The sequence below is a fragment of the Ascaphus truei genome, unplaced genomic scaffold (genome assembly GCF_040206685.1).
Source record: "Ascaphus truei isolate aAscTru1 unplaced genomic scaffold, aAscTru1.hap1 HAP1_SCAFFOLD_841, whole genome shotgun sequence".
Classification (NCBI taxonomy): domain Eukaryota; kingdom Metazoa; phylum Chordata; class Amphibia; order Anura; family Ascaphidae; genus Ascaphus; species Ascaphus truei.
The window spans coordinates 25828-47799 of record NW_027457179.1 but is presented as its reverse complement, the minus strand read 5'-3'; the positions used below and the strand labels follow the sequence as shown (position 1 = coordinate 47799).

The window sequence follows — 21972 nt, the reverse complement described above, 5'->3', positions numbered from 1 at the left end:
CAGGTTACACCCTCACACTGCCTGTACCATACTGACTACACACTGCATATTACAGTAACAGGAGAGCATGTTACACCCTCACACTGCCTGTATCACACTGACTACACACTGCATATTACAGTAACAGGAGAGCAGGTTACACCCTCACACTGCCTGTACCATACTGACTACACACTGCATAATACAGTAACAGGAGAGCAGGTTACACCCTCACACTGCCGGTATCACACTGACTACACACTGCATATTACACCCTCACACTGCCTGTACCACACTGACTACACACTGCATATTACAGTAACAGGAGAGCAGGTTACACCCTCACACTGCCTGTACCATACTGAATACACACTGCATATTACAGTAACAGGAGAGCAGGTTACACCCTCACACTGCCTGTATCATACTGACTACACACTGCATATTACAGTAACAGGAGAGCAGGTTACACCCTCACACTGCCTGTATCATACCGACTACACACTGCATATTACAGTAACAGGAGAGCAGGTTATACCCTCACACTGCCTGTATCACACCGACTACACACTGCATATTACAGTAACAGGAGAACAGGTTACACCCTCACACTGCCTGTACCATACTGACTACACACTGCATATTACAGAATCAGGAGAGCAGGTTACACCCTCACACTGCCTGTATCATACTGACTACACACTGCATACTACAGTAACAGGAGAACAGGTTACACCTTCACACTGCCTGTATCACACTGACTACACACTGCATATTACAGTAACAGGAGAGCATGTAACACCCTCACACTGCCTGTATCACACTGACTACACACTGCATATTACAGTAACAGGAGAGCATGTTACACCCTCACACTGCCTGTATCACACTGACAACACACTGCATATTACAGTAACAGGAGAGCAGGTTACAGCCTCACAATGCCTGTACCATACTGACTACACACAGCATATTACAGTAACAGGAGAGCAGGTTACACCCTCACACTGCCTGTACCATACTGACTACACACTGCATATTACAGTGACAGGAGAGCAGGTTACACCCTCACACTGCCTGTATCACACTGACTACACACTGCATATTACAGTAATAGGAGAGCAGGTTACACCCTCACACTGCCTGTATCACACTGACCGCACACTGCATATTACAGTAACAGGAGAGCAGGTTACACCCTCACACTGCCTGTATCACACTGACTACACACTGCATATTACAGTAACAGGAGAGCAGGTTACACCCTCACACTGCCTGTATCATACAAACTACACACTGCATATTACAGTAACAGGAGAGCAGGTTACACCCTCACACTGCCTGTATCATACTGCATATTACAGTAACAGGAGAGCAGGTTACACCCTCACACTGCCTGTATCATACTGACTACACACTGCATATTACAGTAACAGGAGAGCAGGTTACATCCTCACACTGCCTGTATCACACTGACAACACACTGCATATTACAGTAACAGGAGAGCATGTTACACCCTCACACTGCCTGTATCATACCGACTACACACTGCATATTACAGTAACAGGAGAGCAGGTTACACCCTCACACTGCCTGTACCATACTGACTACACACTGCATATTACAGTGACAGGAGAGCAGGTTACACCCTCACACTGCCTGTATCACACTGACTACACACTGCATATTGCAGTGACAAGAGAGCAGGTTACACCCTCACACTGCCTGTATCATACTGACTACACACTGCATATTACAGTAACAGGAGAGCAGGTTACACCCTCACACTGCCTGTATCACACTGACAACACACTGCATATTACAGTAACAGGAGAGCATGTTACACCCTCACACTGCCTGTATCATACCGACTATACACTGCATATTACAGTAACAGGAGAGCAGGTTACACCCTCACACTGCCTGTACCATACTGACTACACATTGCATATTACAGTGACAGGAGAGCAGGTTACACCCTCACACTGCCTGTATCACACTGACTACACACTGCATATTGCAGTGACAGGAGAGCAGGTTACACCCTCACACTTCCTGTATCACACTGACTACACACTGCATATTACAGTAACAGGAGAGCAGGTTACACCCTCACACTGCCTGTATCACACTGACTACACACTGCATATTACAGTAACAGGAGAGCAGGTTACACCCTCACACTGCCTGTATCACACTGACTACACACTGCATATTACAGTAACAGGAGAGCAGGTTACACCCTCACACTGCCTGTATCACACTGCATATTACAGTAACATGAGAGCAGGTTACACCCTCACACTGCCTGTATCATACAGACTACACACTGCATATTACAGTAACAGGAGAGCATGTTACACCCTCACACTGCCTGTATCACACTGACTAGACACTGCATGTTACACCCTCACACTGCCTGTATCATACTGACTACACACTGCATATTACAGTAACAGGAGAGCAGGTTACACCCTCACACTGCCTGTATCACACTGACCGCACACTGCATATTACAGTAACAGGAGAGCAGGTTACACCCTCACACTGCCTGTATCACACTGACTACACACTGCATATTACAGTAACAGGAGAGCAGGTTACACCCTCACACTGCCTGTATCACACTGACAACACACTGCATATTACAGTAACAGGAGAGCATGTTACACCCTCACACTGCCTGTATCACACTGACTACACACTGCATATTACAGTGACAGGAGAGCAGGTTACACCCTCACACTGCCTGTATCACACTGACTACACACTGCATATTACAGTAACAGGAGAGCAGGTTGCACCCTCACACTGCCTGTATCATACCGACTACACACTGCATATTACAGTGACAGGAGAGCAGGTTACACCCTCACACTGCCTGTATGATACTGACTACACACTGCATATTACAGTAACAGGAGAGCAGGTTGCACCCTCACACTGCCTGTATCATACCGACTACACACTGCATATTACAGTGACAGGAGAGCAGGTTACACCCTCACACTGCCTGTATCACACTGACTACACACTGCATATTACAGTAACAGGAGAGCAGGTTACACCCTCACACTGCCTGTATCATACCGACTACACACTGCATATTACAGTGACAGGAGAGCAGGTTACACCCTCACACTGCCTGTATCATACTGACTACACACTGCATATTACAGTGACAGGAGAGCAGGTTACACCCTCACACTGCCTGTATGATACTGACTACACACTGCATATTACAGTAACAGGAGAGCAAGTTGCACCCTCACACTGCCTGTATCATACAAACTACACACTGCATATTACAGTGACAAGAGAGCAGGTTACACCCTCACACTGCCTGTATCAAACTGACTACACACTGCATATTACAGTGACAGGAGAGCAGGTTACACCCTCACACTGCCTGTATCACACTGACTACACACTGCATATTACAGTAACAGGTGAGCATGTTACACCCTCACACTGCCTGTATCATACCGACTATACACTGCATATTACAGTAACAGGAGAGCAGGTTACACCCTCACACTGCCTGTATCACACTGACTACACACTGTATATTACAGTAACAGTGTGCTCTCGAAGTATATACGTCAGTAACAGTCGGTCAGTGTACGTGTGCTGTAGTATATATACTCGTCAGTAACAGCCGGTCAGTGTACGTGTGCTGTAGGATACCGGTCAGTAACAGTCGGTCAGTGTACGTGTGCTGTAGTATATATACGTCAGTAACAGTCGGTCAGTGTACGTGTGCTGAAGTATATATACGTCAGTAACAGCCGGTCAGTGTACGTGTGCTGTAGTATATACGTCAGTAACAGTCGGTCAGTGTACGTGTGCTGTAGTATATACGTTAGTAACAGGCGGTCAGTGTACGTGTGCTGTAGTATATACGTTAGTAACAGTCGATCAGTGTACGTGTGCTGTAGTATATATGTTAGTAACAGTCGGTCAGTGTACGTGTGCTGAAGTATATATACGTCAGCAACAGTCGGTCAGTGTACGTGTGCTGTAGTATATACGTTAGTAACAGGCGGTCAGTGTACGTGTGCTGTAGTATATATGTTAGTAACAGTCGGTCAGTGTACGTGTGCTGTAGTATATACGTTAGTAACAGGCGGTCAGTGTACGTGTGCTGTAGTATATATGTTAGTAACAGTCGGTCAGTGTACGTGTGCTGTAGTATATACGTTAGTAACAGGCGGTCAGTGTATGTGTGCTGTAGTATATATACGTCAGTAACAGTCGGTCAGTGTACGTGTGCTGTAGTATATATGTTAGTAACAGTCGGTCAGTGTACGTGTGCTGTAGTATATACGTTAGTAACAGGCGGTCAGTGTATGTGTGCTGTAGTATATATACGTCAGTAACAGTCGGTCAGTGTACGTGTGCTGTAGTATATATGTTAGTAACAGTCGGTCAGTGTACGTGTGCTGTAGTATATACGTTAGTAACAGGCGGTCAGTGTACGTGTGCTGTAGTATATACGTCAGTAACAGCCGGTCAGTGTACATGTGCTGTAGGATATATGTCAGTAACAGCCGGTCAGTGTACGTGTGCTGTAGTATATACGTCAGTAACCGTCGGTCAGCGTACGTGTGCTGCAGATTATACGTCAGTAACAGGCGGTCAGTGTACGTGTGCTGTAGTATATACGTCAGTAACAGTCGGTCAGTGTACGTGTGCTGTAGTATATACGTCAGTAACAGTCGGTCAGTGTATGTGTGCTGTAGTATATACGTCAGTAACAGGCGGTCAGTGTACGTGTGCTGTAGTATATATGTTAGTAACAGTCGGTCAGTGTACGTGTGCTGTAGTATATACGTCAGTAACCGTCGGTCAGCGTACGTGTGCTGCAGATTATACGTCAGTAACAGGCGGTCAGTGTACGTGTGCTGTAGTATATACGTCAGTAACAGTCGGTCAGTGTACGTGTGCTGTAGTATATACGTCAGTAACAGTCGGTCAGTGTATGTGTGCTGTAGTATATATACGTCAGTAACAGTCGGTCAGTGTACGTGTGCTGTAGTATATATGTTAGTAACAGTCGGTCAGTGTACGTGTGCTGTAGTATATACGTTAGTAACAGGCGGTCAGTGTATGTGTGCTGTAGTATATATACGTCAGTAACAGTCGGTCAGTGTACGTGTGCTGTAGTATATACGTTAGTAACAGTCGGTCAGTGTACGTGTGCTGTAGTATATACGTTAGTAACAGTCGGTCAGTGTACGTGTGCTGTAGGGTACCGGTCAGTAACCGTCGGTCAGTGGACCCGATATGAGTGAGTGTCTGTCCTATGGTAGTATCACAGTCGGTATCAGGCTCCTCACCTGGATACAGCCGGCCAAGATACTAGTCAGTAACCGTCGGTCAGTGTACGTGTGGTGCAGGATACTGGTCATTAACTGGTCAGTGTAGGTGTGCTGCAGGATACTGGTCAGTAACAGTCGGTCAGGGTACCCGGTATGAGTGTCTGTCCTATGGTAGTATCACAATCGGTATCAGGCTCCTCACCTGGATACAGCCGGCCAGGATACTGGTCAGTAACAGCCGGTCAGTGTACCCGGTATGAGTGTCCGTCCCATGGTAGTATCACAGTCGGTATCAGACTCCTCACCTGGATACAGCCGGCCAGGATACCGGTCATTAACTGGTCAGTGTAGGTGTGCTGCAGGATACTGGTCAGTAACAGCCGGTCAGTGTACCCGGTATGAGTGTCCGTCCCATGGTAGTATCACAGTCGGTATCAGACTCCTCACCTGGATACAGCCGGCCAGGATACTGGTCATTAACTGGTCAGTGTAGGTGTGCTGCAGGATACTGGTCAGTAACAGCCGGTCAGTGTACCCGGTATGAGTGTCCGTCCTATGGTAGTATCACAGTCGGTATGAGACTCCTCACCTGGATACAGCCGGCCAGGATACTGGTTGCCATCTTCTGGTACAGGCTGGCGTACTTGTCACAGTCGGTCAGCAGGTCTCTCAGTTCGGACGCCTGCTGGAGGCCGGAGCTCTGCTTCTCCAGCGCTTTGCTCAGAGCCTCCTTGGTGCCGAGACGGCACATGACCACAGCACAGTCCTTATTGGTGGAGGCCAAACGGTGCAAGAAGCTGACCACTTCCTGGAGAACCTGCAGCCGAAGAGACAGGGAGGGTCCACATATAGTTACACACCGTTACACACCGTTATAGTTACACACAGTTACATAGTTACACACAGTTACATAGTACACACAGTTACACACAGTTATACAGTTACACACAGTTATACAGTTACACACAGTTATACAGTTACACACAGTTACATAGTTACACACAGTTACATAGTTACACACAGTTACACACAGTTACATAGTTACACACAGTTACATAGTTACACACAGTTACATAGTTACACACAGTTACACACAGTTACATAGTTACACACAGTTACATAGTTACACACAGTTACATAGTTACACACAGTTACATAGTTACACACAGTTACATAGTTACACACAGTTACATAGTTACACACAGTTACATAGTTACACACAGTTACATAGTTACACACAGTTACATAGTTACACACAGTTATACAGTTACACACAGTTACATAGTTACACACAGTTACATAGTTACACACAGTTACATAGTTACACACAGTTACACACAGTTACATAGTTACACACAGTTACATAGTTACACACAGTTACATAGTTACACACAGTTACATAGTTACACACAGTTACATAGTTACACACAGTTACATAGTTACACACAGTTACATAGTTACACACAGTTACAAACAGTTACATAGTTACACACAGTTACATAGTTACACACAGTTACATAGTTACACACAGTTACACACAGTTACATAGTTACACACAGTTACATAGTTACACACAGTTACATAGTTACACACAGTTACAAACAGTTACACAGAAGACAGGGGTGCCCAATGCTACATCAAATTGACAAAACATATATGGTAATAAGTACAAAGTTTAAATACTTGAATAATAATAGTAATAACTTGTTTTTTTAGTTAAACCCTTTGGCCAAAGCGTCGTAAGCCTGCATACCAACGTCAAGGTAACACATAGCTATATAGTTACATAGTTCCACATAGCTATATAGTTACATAGTTCCACATAGCTATATAGTTATATAGTTCCACATAGCTATATAGTTATATAGTTACACACAGCTATATAGTTACATAGTTACACATACCTATATAGTTATATAGTTCCACATAGCTATATAGTTATATAGTTACACACAGCTATATAGTTACATAGTTACACATACCTATATAGTTACATAGTTACACATAACTATATAGTTACATAGTTATACATAGCTATATAGTTACATAGTTATACATAGCTATATAGTTACATACTTACACATAGTTACACAGATACACATAGCTATATAGTTACATAGTTACACATAGTTCACAGTTACATAGTTACACATAGCTATCTAGTTACACAGTTACAGTTACAAAGTACACAGCTATATAGTTACATAGTTACACAGTTATACACAGTTACACAGCTATATAGTTACATGGTTACAGTTACACATAGTACACAGCTATATAGTTACATAGTTACTCAGTTACATAGTTACACATAGCTATATAGTTATACATAGCAATATAGTTACACAGTTACATAATACACCGCTATATAGTACATAGTTACACAGTTATACACAGTTACACATAGCTATATAGTTACATAGTTACAGTTACACATAGTACACAGCTATATAGTTACATAGTTACTCAGTTACATAGTTACACATAGCTATATAGTTACATAGTTACACAGTTACACATAGTTACAGTTACGAAGTTACACATAGTTACACAGTTACACATATCTATATAGTTACACACTTACATAGTTACACATAGCTACACAGTTACATATAGCTATATAGTTACATAGTTACACACAGTTACAGACAGTTACATATTTACACAGTTACTCAGTAGATGAGGTTGTTAAAAGACTAAACTCCTGGTCAATCCTTTAACCCTCCCCCCCAGCACACCACCTGGTCAGTCCTGTAACCATCCCCCCCCCCTCCTCACCTCCTGGTCAGTCCTGTAACCCTCCCCCTCACCTCCTGGTCAGTCCTGTAGGCTAGCCCCCATCCTGGTCAGTTCTGTAACTCACCCCCCCATACCTTCTGGTCAGTCCTGTAAACATCCCCCCATACCTCCTGGTCAGTCCTGTAACCCACCCCCCTCACCTCCTGGTCAGTCCTGTAGGCTAGCTCCTTCCTGGTCAGTCCTGTAACTCACCCCCCTCACCTCCTGGTCAGTCCTGTAGGCTAGCCCCCCTCCTGGTCAATCCTGTAACTCACCCCCCCATACCTTCTGGTCAGTCCTGTAAACACCCCCCTCACCTCCTGGTCAGTCCAGTAGCCCCCCCACCCTCACCTCCTGGTCAGTCCTGTAGGCTAGCCCCCCTCCTGGTCAGACCTGTAGGCTAGCCCCCCTCCTGGTCAGTCCTGTAGCCCCCCTTTTGCAGGGTACATGCAACTACACACGCGGGTTTCTTGACAAGGCTTATTTATTTAGCCTTAAAAGATATACAGCACACAAAAAACAAAAATAGCGTTTCTTCAGCAAACAAGAGAAAAGAAAATGGCTTTTTCTTCAGCAGACAAGAGAAAAGAAAATGGCTTTTTCTTCAGCAGACAAACAAAACAGTTTCTCTTTAGCAGACAGTCTAAAAATAATGCAGTTACCCTTTTCTATGCAGGAGACAGACAGTTCATCATTCATCTACTTTGATAACAGACCTTGTATCAGTAATCTCTTCAGTAGCTTACTCCTCTCTCCTCAACAGCCAGCACCATGTGTCTACAGCCTGGGTTTTTAACACACCTTGATTAGGCAGCTGGGATCCAACTAATTGTCCTGAGGTTCTCAGCTGAAGTTAACCTAGTCAGTGCTGCACTGCAGACTACACATAGGTTTTCCAGGCATATAGCTGGTGGCTTTTATTTACCCTGTCACAACCCCCCTCTCACCTCCTGGTCAGTCCTGAAACCCTCCCCCCTGGTCAGTCCTGTAAACCCCCCCCCCCCTCACCTCCTGGTCAGTCCAGTAGCCCCCCTCCTCAACTCCTGGTCAGTCCTGTAGGCTAGCCACCCCTCTTGGTCAGTCCTGTAGCCCCCCCTCATCTCCAGGTCAGTCCTGTAAACATCCCCCTCACCTCCTGATAAGTTTTTTAACCCACCCCCCTCACCTCGTGGGCAGTCCTGTAGCCCCCACTCCCCCCTCCTGGTCAGTCCTGTAGCCCCTCCCCACTCACCTCCTGGTCAGTCCTGTAGCCCCTCCCCACTCACTTCCTGGTCAGTCCTGTAGCCCCCCCCTCACTTCCTGGTCAGTCCTGTAGCCCCCCCTCACTTCCTGGTCAGTCCTCTAGCCCCCCCCTCACCTCCTGGGCAGTCCTGTAGCACCCCCTCCTCACCTCCTGGTCAGTCCTGTAGCCCCCCCTCCCACCTCCTAGTCAGTCCTGTAGCCCCTCCCCACTCACCTCCTGGTCAGTCCTGTAGCCCCTCACCACTCACCTCCTGGTCAGTCCTGTAGCCCCCCCCCTCACTTCCTGGTCAGTCCTGTACCCCCCCTCACTTCCTGGTCAGTTCTCTAGCCCCCCCTCACCTCCTGGTCAGTCCTGTAGCCCCCCCCTCACCTCCTGGTCAGTCCTGTAGCCCCCTCTCCCCTCACCTCCTGGTGAGTCCCCTAGAGAGGTCAGACAGGGCTCAATGCTCCTGTGCCAGGGAAGGACCTGAACCCCCCCCCCGCCCCTCACCTCTTGGTCACTGCCCGCTAGAGAGGTCAGACAGGGCTCAATGCTCCTGTGCCAGGGAAGGACGTCCTCCTGGTAAAAATCCAGAGCCTTGTTCAGGATCCTGTGACAGATACAATGTATTATAGCAAGAGGCCCGGGAATCCAAATCCCAAGCAACACTGCCACTAACCGTCCTCATCCTCTGCTCACAACACTGCCACTAACCGTCCTCATCCTCTGCTCGCAACACTGCCACTAACCGTCCTCATCCTCTGCTCGCAACACTGCCACTAACCGTCCTCATCCTCTGCTCGCAACACTGACACTAACCGTCCTCATCCTCTGCTCGCAACACTGACACTAACCGTCCTCATCCTCTGCTCGCAACACTGACACTAACCGTCCTCATCCTCTGCTCGCAACACTGACACTAACCGTCCTCATCCTCTGCTCGCAACACTGCCCCTAACCGTCCTCATCCTCTGCTCACAACACTGCCACTAACCGTCCTGATCCTCTGCTCGCAACACTGACACTAACCGTCCTCTGCTCGCAACACTGCCACTAACCGTCCTCATCCTCTGCTCGCAACACTGACACTAACCGTCCTCATCCTCTGCTCGCAACACTGCCACTAACCGTCCTCATCCTCTGCTCGCAACACTGCCACTAACCGTCCTCATCCTCTGCTCGCAACACTGCCACTAACCGTCCTCATCCTCTGCTCGCAACACTGACACTAACCGTCCTCATCCTCTGCTCGCAACACTGACACTAACCGTCCTCATCCTCTGCTCGCAACACTGACACTAACCGTCCTCATGCTCTGCTCGCAACACTGACACTAACCGTCCTCATCCTCTGCTCGCAACACTGCCACTAACCGTCCTCATCCTCTGTTCGCAACACTGACACTAACCGTCCTCTGCTCGCAACACTGACACTAACCGTCCTCTGCTCGCAACACTGACACTAACCGTCCTCATCCTCTGCTCGCAACACTGCCACTAACCGTCCTCATCCTCTGCTCGCAACACTGACACTAACCGTCCTCATCCTCTGCTCGCAACACTGACTCTAACCGTCCTCATCCTCTGCTCGCAACACTGCCACTAACCGTCCTCTGCTCGCAACACTGCCACTAACCGTCCTCATCCTCTGCTCGCAACACTGACACTAACCGTCCTCATCCTCTGCTCGCAACACTGACACTAACCGTCCTCATCCTCTGCTCGCAACACTGACACTAACCGTCCTCATCCTCTGCTCGCAACACTGCCCCTAACCGTCCTCATCCTCTGCTCACAACACTGCCACTAACCGTCCTGATCCTCTGCTCGCAACACTGACACTAACCGTCCTCTGCTCGCAACACTGCCACTAACCGTCCTCATCCTCTGCTCGCAACACTGACACTAACCGTCCTCATCCTCTGCTCGCAACACTGCCACTAACCGTCCTCATACTCTGTTCGCAACACTGACACTAACCGTCCTCTGCTCGCAACACTGACACTAACCGTCCTCTGCTCGCAACACTGACACTAACCGTCCTCATCCTCTGCTCGCAACACTGCCACTAACCGTCCTCATCCTCTGCTCGCAACACTGACACTAACCATCGTCATCCTCTGCTCGCAAACACTGACACTAACTGTCCTCATCCTCTGCTCGCAACACTGCCACTAACCGTCCTCATCCTCTGCTCGCAACACTGACACTAACCGTCCTCATCCTCTGCTCGCAACACTGCCACTAACCATCGTCATCCTCTGCTCGCAAACACTGACACTAACTGTCCTCATCCTCTGCTCGCAACACTGCCACTAACCGTCCTCATCCTCTGCTCGCAACACTGACACTAACCGTCCTCATCCTCTGCTCGCAACACTGACACTAACCGTCCTCATCCTCTGCTCGCAACACTGCCACTAACCGTCCTCATCCTCTGCTCGCAACACTGACACTAACCGTCCTCATCCTCTGCTCGCAACACTGCCACTAACCATCGTCATCCTCTGCTCGCAAACACTGACACTAACTGTCCTCATCCTCTGCTCGCAACACTGCCACTAACCGTCCTCATCCTCTGCTCGCAACACTGACACTAACCGTCCTCATCCTCTGCTCGCAACACTGCCACTAACCGTCCTCATCCTCTGCTCGCAACACTGACACTAACCGTCCTCATCCTCTGCTCGCAACACTGCCACTAACCGACCTCATCTCTGCTCGCAACACTGCCACTAACCGTCCTCTGCTCGCAACACTGCCACTAACCGTCCTCATCCTCTGCTCGCAAACACTGCCACTAACCGTCCTCATCCTCTGCTCGCAACACTGCCACTAACCGTCCTCATCCTCTGCTCGCAACACTGCCCCTAACCATCCTCATCCTCTGCTCGCAACACTGACACTAACCGTCCTCATCCTCTGCTCGCAACACTGACACTAACCGTCCTCATCCTCTGCTCGCAACACTGACACTAACCGTCCTCATCCTCTGCTCGCAACACTGACACTAACCGTCCTCATCCTCTGCTCGCAACACTGACACTAACCGTCCTCATCCTCTGCTCGCAACACTGACACTAACCGTCCTCATCCTCTGCTCGCAACACTGACTCTCACCGTCCTCATCCTCTGCTCGCAACACTGCCACTAACCGTCCTCATCCTCTGCTCGCAACACTGACACTAACCGTCCTCATCCTCTGCTCGCAACACTGACACTAACCGTCCTCATCCTCTGCTCGCAACACTGACACTAACCGTCCTCATCCTCTGCCCGCAACACTGACACTAACCGTCCTCATCCTCTGCTCGCAACACTGACACTAACCGTCCTCATCCTCTGCTCGCAACACTGACACTAACCGTCCTCATCCTCTGCTCGCAACACTGACACTAACCGTCCTCATCCTCTGCTCGCAACACTGACACTAACCGTCCTCATCCTCTGCTCGCAACACTGACTCTCACCGTCCTCATCCTCTGCTCGCAACACTGACACTAACCGTCCTCATCCTCTGCTCGCAACACTGACACTAACCGTCCTCATCCTCTGCTCGCAACACTGACACTAACCGTCCTCATCCTCTGCTCGCAACACTGACACTAACCGTCCTCATCCTCTGCTCGCAACACTGACACTAACCGTCCTCATCCTCTGCTCGCAACACTGCCACTAACCGTCCTCATCCTCTGCTCGCAACACTGCCACTAACCGTCCTCATCCTCTGCTCGCAACACTGCCACTAACCGTCCTCATCCTCTGCTCGCAACACTGACACTAACCGTCCTCATCCTCTGCTCGCAACACTGCCACTAACCATCGTCATCCTCTGCTCGCAACACTGACACTAACCGTCCTCATCCTCTGCTCGCAACACTGCCACTAACCGTCCTCATCCTCTGCTCGCAACACTGACACTAACCGTCCTCGTCCTCTGCTCGCAACACTGCCACTAACCGTCCTCATCCTCTGCTCGCAACACTGACACTAACCGTCCTCATCCTCTGCTCGCAACACTGACACTAACCGTCCTCATCCTCTGCTCGCAACACTGACACTAACCGTCCTCATCCTCTGCTCGCAACACTGACACTAACCGTCCTCATCCTCTGCTCGCAACACTGACTCTCACCGTCCTCATCCTCTGCTCGCAACACTGACACTAACCGTCCTCATCCTCTGCTCGCAACACTGACACTAACCGTCCTCATCCTCTGCTCGCAACACTGACACTAACCGTCCTCATCCTCTGCTCGCAACACTGACACTAACCGTCCTCATCCTCTGCTCGCAACACTGACACTAACCGTCCTCATCCTCTGCTCGCAACACTGCCACTAACCGTCCTCATCCTCTGCTCGCAACACTGCCACTAACCGTCCTCATCCTCTGCTCGCAACACTGCCACTAACCGTCCTCATCCTCTGCTCGCAACACTGACACTAACCGTCCTCATCCTCTGCTCGCAACACTGCCACTAACCATCGTCATCCTCTGCTCGCAACACTGACACTAACCGTCCTCATCCTCTGCTCGCAACACTGCCACTAACCGTCCTCATCCTCTGCTCGCAACACTGACACTAACCGTCCTCGTCCTCTGCTCGCAACACTGCCACTAACCGTCCTCATCCTCTGCTCGCAACACTGACACTAACCGTCCTCATCCTCTGCTCGCAACACTGACACTAACCGTCCTCATCCTGGGCTCGCAACACTGACACTAACCGTCCTCATCCTCTGCTCGCAACACTGACACTAACCGTCCTCATCCTCTGCTCGCAACACTGACACTAACCGTCCTCATCCTCTGCTCGCAACACTGCCACTAACCGTCCACATCCTCTGCTCGCAACACTGACACTAACCGTCCTCATCCTCTGCTCGCAACACTGCCACTAACCGACCTCATCTCTGCTCGCAACACTGCCACTAACCGTCCTCTGCTCGCAACACTGCCACTAACCGTCCTCATCCTCTGCTCGCAAACACTGCCACTAACCGTCCTCATCCTCTGCTCGCAACACTGCCACTAACCGTCCTCATCCTCTGCTCGCAACACTGCCCCTAACCATCCTCATACTCTGCTCGCAACACTGACACTAACCGTCCTCATCCTCTGCTCGCAACACTGACACTAACCGTCCTCATCCTCTGCTCGCAACACTGACACTAACCGTCCTCATCCTCTGCTCGCAACACTGACACTAACCGTCCTCATCCTCTGCTCGCAACACTGACACTAACCGTCCTCATCCTCTGCTCGCAACACTGACACTAACCGTCCTCATCCTCTGCTCGCAACACTGCCCCTAACCGTCCTCATCCTCTGCTCACAACACTGCCACTAACCGTCCTGATCCTCTGCTCGCAACACTGACACTAACCGTCCTCTGCTCGCAACACTGCCACTAACCGTCCTCATCCTCTGCTCGCAACACTGACACTAACCGTCCTCATCCTCTGCTCGCAACACTGCCACTAACCGTCCTCATACTCTGTTCGCAACACTGACACTAACCGTCCTCTGCTCGCAACACTGACACTAACCGTCCTCTGCTCGCAACACTGACACTAACCGTCCTCATCCTCTGCTCGCAACACTGCCACTAACCGTCCTCATCCTCTGCTCGCAACACTGACACTAACCGTCCTCATCCTCTGCTCGCAACACTGACTCTAACCGTCCTCATCCTCTGCTCGCAACAATGACACTAACCGTCCTCATCCTCTGCTCGCAACACTGACACTAACCGTCCTCATCCTCTGCTCGCAACACTGACACTAACCGTCCTCATCCTCTGCTCGCAACACTGCCACTAACCGTCCTCATCCTCTGCTCGCAACACTGCCACTAACCGTCCTCATCCTCTGCTCGCAACACTGACACTAACCGTCCTCATCCTCTGCTCGCAACACTGACACTAACCGTCCTCATCCTCTGCTCGCAACACTGCCACTAACCATCGTCATCCTCTGCTCGCAACACTGACACTAACCGTCCTCATCCTCTGCTCGCAACACTGCCACTAACCGTCCTCATCCTCTGCTCGCAACACTGCCACTAACCGTCCTCATCCTTTGCTCGCAACACTGCCACTAACCGTCCTCATCCTCTGCTCGCAACACTGACACTAACCGTCCTCATCCTCTGCTCGCAACACTGACACTAACCGTCCTCATCCTCTGCTCGCAACACTGACACTAACCGTCCTCATCCTCTGCTCGCAACACTGCCACTAACCATCGTCATCCTCTGCTCGCAAACACTGACACTAACTGTCCTCATCCTCTGCTCGCAACACTGCCACTAACCGTCCTCATCCTCTGCTCGCAACACTGACACTAACCGTCCTCATCCTCTGCTCGCAACACTGCCACTAACCGTCCTCATCCTCTGCTCGCAACACTGACACTAACCGTCCTCATCCTCTGCTCGCAACACTGCCACTAACCGACCTCATCTCTGCTCGCAACACTGCCACAAACCGTCCTCTGCTCGCAACACTGCCACTAACCGTCCTCATCCTCTGCTCGCAAACACTGCCACTAACCGTCCTCATCCTCTGCTCGCAACACTGCCACTAACCGTCCTCATCCTCTGCTCGCAACACTGCCCCTAACCGTCCTCATCCTCTGCTCGCAACACTGACACTAACCGTCCTCATCCTCTGCTCGCAACACTGACACTAACCGTCCTCATCCTCTGCTCGCAACACTGACACTAACCGTCCTCATCCTCTGCTCGCAACACTGCCACTAACCGTCCTCATCCTCTGCTCGCAACACTGACACTAACCGTCCTCTGCTCGCAACACTGCCACTAACCGTCCTCATCCTCTGCTCGCAACACTGCCACTAACCGTCCTCATCCTCTGCTCGCAACACTGACACTAACCGTCCTCATCCTCTGCTCGCAACACTGACACTAACCGTCCTCATCCTCTGCTCGCAACACTGCCACTAACCGTCCTCATCCTCTGCTCGCAACACTGCCACTAACCGTCCTCATCCTCTGCTTGCAACACTGACACTAACCGTCCTCATCCTCTGCCCGCAACACTGCCACTAACCGTCCTCATCCTCTGCTCGCAACACTGACACTAACCGTCCTCATCCTCTGCTCGCAACACTGACACTAACCGTCCTCATCCTCTGCTCGCAACACTGACACTAACCGTCCTCATCCTCTGCTCGCAACACTGCCACTAACCGTCCTCATCCTCTGCTCGCAACACTGCCACTAACCGTCCTCATCCTCTGCTCGCAACACTGCCACTAACCGTCCTCATCCTCTGCTCACAACACTGCCACTAACCGTCCTGATCCTCTGCTCGCAACACTGCCACTAACCGTCCTCATCCTCTGCTCGCAACACTGCCACTAACCGTCCTCGTCCTCTGCTCGCAACACTGACACTAACCGTCCTCATCCTCTGCTCGCAACACTGCCACTAACCGTCCTCATCCTCTGCTCGCAACACTGCCACTAACCGTCCTCATCCTTTGCTCGCAACACTGCCACTAACCGTCCTCATCCTCTGCTCGCAACACTGACACTAACCGTCCTCATCCTCTGCTCGCAACACTGACACTAACCGTCCTCTGCTCGCAACACTGCCACTAACCGTCCTCATCCTCTGCTCGCAAACACTGCCACTAACCGTCCTCATCCTCTGCTCGCAACACTGACACTAACCGTCCTCATCCTCTGATCGCAACACTGCCACTAACCGTCCTCATCCTCTGCTCTCACCTGTATACAGAGAGCTGTACCTGCCCCCCCCTCTCACCTGTATACAGTAAGCTGTACCTGCCCCCCCTCTCACCTGCATACAGTAAGCTGTACCTGCGCTGTGTCCCCTCTCACCTGTATACAGAAAGCTGTCCCTGTCCCCTCTCCTGTATACAGAGAGCTGTCCCTGCCCCCTCTCTCCTGTATACAGAGTGCTGTCCCTGCCCACTCTCCCCTGTATACAGAGAGCTGTCCCTGTCCCCCTCTCACCTGTATACAGAGAGCTGTCCCTGCCCCCGCTCTCCTGTATACAGAGAGCTGTACCTGCCCCCTCTCCCATGTATACAGAGAGCTGTCCCTGCCCACTCTCCCCTGTATACAGAGAGCTGTGCCTGTCCCCCTCTCACCTTTATACAGAGAGCTTTCCCTGCCCCCGCTCTCCTGTATACAGAGAGCTGTACCTGCCCCCTCTCCCCTGTATACAGAGAGCTGTCCCTGCCTCCTCTCACATGTATACAGAGAGCTGTACCTGCCACCTCTCACCTGTATACAGAGAGCTGTACCTGTCTCCCCTCTCACCTGTATACAGAGAGCTGTACCTGGCCCCCTCTCACCTGTATACAGAGAGCTGTCCCTATCCCCCATCTCACCTGTATACAGAGAGCTGTACCTGTCTCCCCTCTCACCTGTATACAGAGAGCTGTACCTGTCTCCCCTCTCACCTGTATACAGAGAGCTGCAGGCGTTTCTCAGCCTGCAGCTGCTCCAGGCTGGACAACAGCTGCAGGAAGAAGTCTGGGTCTGTGAGGAGCTCAGAGACGTCACAGCGCAGGGAGGAGATGTCCTCGCAGACACAGCGCTCCAGAGCCGGGAGCAGCTCTTTGCACATCTTGTTCTCCTTCAGACTGCACAGCAAGCTCTGCACATCCATCTCCTGCAGGGCCACAGACTGAGGCACGTCTGTAAGAGACAGTCAGTGAGGGGCCGAGACCGTCAGCGGGGGGCGGGGGCCGAGACAGTCAGTGGGTGGGAGAGACAGTCGGCGGGTGGGAGAGACAGTCGGCGGGTGGGAGAGACAGTCGGCGGGTGGGAGAGACAGTCGGCGGGTGGGAGAGACAGTCGGCGGGTGGGAGAGACAGTCGGCGGGTGGGAGAGACAGTCGGCGGGTGGGAGAGACAGTCGGCGGGTGGGAGAGACAGTCGGCGGGTGGGAGAGACAGTCGGCGGGTGGGAGAGACAGTCGGCGGGTGGGAGAGACAGTCGGCGGGTGGGAGAGACAGTCGGCGGGTGGGAGAGACAGTCGGCGAGTGGGAGAGACAGTCGGCGGGAGGGAGAGACAGTCGGCGAGTGGGAGAGACAGTCGGCGGGTGGGAGAGACAGTCGGCGGGTGGGAGAGACAGTCGGCGGGTGGGAGAGACAGTCAGGTAGTGACAATAACACACAGACACCTGTTTTGCGGGGTACCTGCCGCCTCTGTCCCCTCCTGGCCATGGTCCTTGAGCTCAGCCAGACACTGCTTCAGCAGGACACCCAGCATGTGATTGTGTGGGCCAGACTCCGGGTCACTGGACACTTGGCTGAAGCTCTGCAGGACGGAGGGCAGCTCAGCGCTGGACAGCTGCTCTGCCAAGCCCGTGTGGTCATCAATCAGCATGCGGACAATCAGGAGGCCATTGTGTACATGAGAAGAGCACCTGGGAAAGGAGACAGGTAAGTGACCCGACAGCCACACCGTCACCGACACGGCACCCAGTCACCGACACGGCACCCAGTCACCGACACGGCACCCAGGCACCGACACGGCACCCAGGCACCGACACGGCACCCAGGCACCGACACGGCACCCAGGCACCGACACGGCACCCAGGCACCGACACGGCACCCAGGCACCGACACGGCACCCAGGCACCGACACGGCACCCAGTCACCGACACGGCACCCAGTCACCGACACGGCACCCAGTCACCGACACGGCACCCAGTCACCGACACGGCACCCAGTCACCGACACGGCACCCAGTCACCGACACGGCACCCAGTCACCGACACGGCACCCAGTCACCGACACGGCACCCAGTCACCGACACGGCACCCAGTCACCGACACGGCAGCCAGTCACCGACACGGCACCCAGTCACCGACACGGCACCCAGTCACCGACACGGCACCCAGTCACCGACACGGCACCCAGTCACCGACACAGCACCCAGTCACCGACACAGCACCCAGTCACCGACACAGCACCCAGTCTCTGAAACAGCACCCAGTCACCGACACAGCAGCCAGTCACCGACACAGCAGCCAGTCACCGACACAGCAGCCAGTCACCGACACAGCACCCAGTCACCGACACAGCACCCAGTCACCGACACAGCACCCAGTCACCGACACAGCACCCAGTCACCGACACAGCACCCAGTCACCGACACAGCACCCAGTCACCGACACAGCACCCAGTCACCGACACAGCACCCAGTCACCGACACAGCACCCAGTCACCGACACAGCACCCAGTCACCGACACAGCACCCAGTCACCGACACAGCACCCAGTCACCGACACAGCACCCAGTCACCGACACAGCACCCAGTCACCGACACAGCACCCAGGCACCGACACAGCACCCAGTCACCGACACAGCACCCAGTCACCGACACAGCACCCAGTCACCGACACAGCACCCAGTCACCGACACAGCACCCAGTCACCGACACAGCACCCAGGCACCGACACAGCACCCAGGAACCGACACAGCACCCAGGCACCGACACAGCACCCAGGCACCGACACAGCACCCAGGCACCGACACAGCACCCAGGCACCCAGTCACTAACACAGCACCCAGTCACTAACACAGCACCCAGGCACTGACACAGCACCCAGTCACCGACACAGCACCCAGTCACTAACACAGCACCCAGTCACTAACACAGCACCCAGTCACTAACACAGCACCCAGGCACTAACACAGCACCCAGTCACTAACACAGCACCCAGGCATACAGTCACTAACACAGCACCCAGGCACCCAGTCACTAACACAGCACCCAGTCACTGACACAGCACCCAGTCACTGACACAGCACCCAGTCACTGACACAGCACCCAGTCACTGACACAGCACCCAGTCACTGACACAGCACCCAGTCACTGACACAGCACCCAGTCACTGACACAGCACCCAGTCACTGACACAGCACCCAGTCACTGACACAGCACCCAGTCTCTGACACAGCACCCAGTCACCGACACAGCACCCAGTCACCGACACAGCAGCCAGTCACCGACACAGCAGCCAGTCACCGACACAGCAGCCAGTCACCGACACAGCAGCCAGTCACCGACACAGCACCCAGTCACCGACACAGCACCCAGTCACCGACACAGCACCCAGTCACCGACACAGCACCCAGTCACCGACACAGCACCCAGTCACCGACACAGCACCCAGTCACCGACACAGCACCCAGTCACCGACACAGCACCCAGTCACCGACACAGCACCCAGTCACCGACACAGCACCCAGTCACCGACACAGCACCCAGTCACCGACACAGCACCCAGTCACCGACACAGCACCCAGGCACCGACACAGCACCCAGGCACCGACACAGCACCCAGTCACCGACACAGCACCCAGTCACCGACACAGCACCCAGTCACCGACACAGCACCCAGTCACCGACACAGCACCCAGGCACCGACACAGCACCCAGGCACCGACACAGCACCCAGGCACCGACACAGCACCCAGGCACCGACACAGCACCCAGGCACCGACACAGCACCCAGGCACCGACACAGCACCCAGGCACCCAGTCACTAACACAGCACCCAGTCACTAACACAGCACCCAGTCACTAACACAGCACCCAGGCACTGACACAGCACCCAGTCACCGACACAGCACCCAGTCACTAACACAGCACCCAGTCACTAACACAGCACCCAGTCACTAACACAGCACCCAGTCACTAACACAGCACCCAGTCACTAACACAGCACCCAGGCACCGACACAGCACACAGGCACCGACACAGCACCCAGGCACCCAGGCACTAACACAGCACCCAGGCATACAGTCACTAACACAGCACCCAGGCACCCAGTCACTAACACAGCACCCAGTCACTAACACAGCACCCAGTCACTACTAAAGCACCCAGTCACTAACACAGCACCCAGGCACTAACACAGCACCCAGGCACTAACACAGCACCCAGGCACTAACACAGCACCCAGGCACTAACACAGCACCCAGGCACTAACACAGCACCCAGGCACTAACACAGCACCCAGGCACTAACACAGCACCCAGTCACTAACACAGCACCCAGTCACCGACACAGCACCCAGTCACCAACACAGCACCCAGTCACTAACACAGCACCCAGTCACTAACACAGCACCCAGGCACTAACACAGCACCCAGGCACTAACACAGCACCCAGTCACTAACACAGCACCCAGTCACTAACACAGCACCCAGTCACTAACACAGCACCCAGTCACTAACACAGCACCCAGTCACTAACACAGCACCCAGGCACTAACACAGCACCCAGGCACTAACACAGCACCCAGTCACTAACACAGCACCCAGTCACTAACACAGCACCCAGTCACTAACACAGCACCCAGTCACTAACACAGCACCCAGTCACTAACACAGCACCCAGTCACTAACACAGCACCCAGGCACTAACACAGCACCCAGTCACTAACACAGCACCCAGTCACTAACACAGCACCCAGTCACTAACACAGCACCCAGTCACTAACACAGCACCCAGGCACTAACACAGCACCCAGTCACTAACACAGCACCCAGTCACAAACACAGCACCCAGTCACTAACACAGCACCCAGGCATACAGTCACTAACACAGCACCCAGTCACTAACACAGCACCCAGTCACAAACACAGCACCCAGTCAC

At 52.3% G+C, this 21972-nt stretch overlaps 1 protein-coding gene across 1 annotated transcript in view; it reads right to left on the bottom strand.

Annotated features, from left to right (window-relative positions):
- The window catches only part of LOC142486400 (cullin-9-like), a 144234-nt gene that overhangs the window by 96921 nt on the left and 25341 nt on the right, over positions 1 to 21972 (bottom strand). Inside the window, exons 2-5 of the mRNA XM_075584994.1 lie at positions 18500 to 18729; positions 17759 to 17996; positions 9812 to 9911; positions 5891 to 6118 (exon numbers count right to left, since the gene is read on the bottom strand). Coding sequence (XP_075441109.1) covers positions 5891 to 6118; positions 9812 to 9911; positions 17759 to 17996; positions 18500 to 18729 — 796 coding nt within the window. The remainder of the gene's footprint in view (positions 1 to 5890; positions 6119 to 9811; positions 9912 to 17758; positions 17997 to 18499; positions 18730 to 21972) is intronic.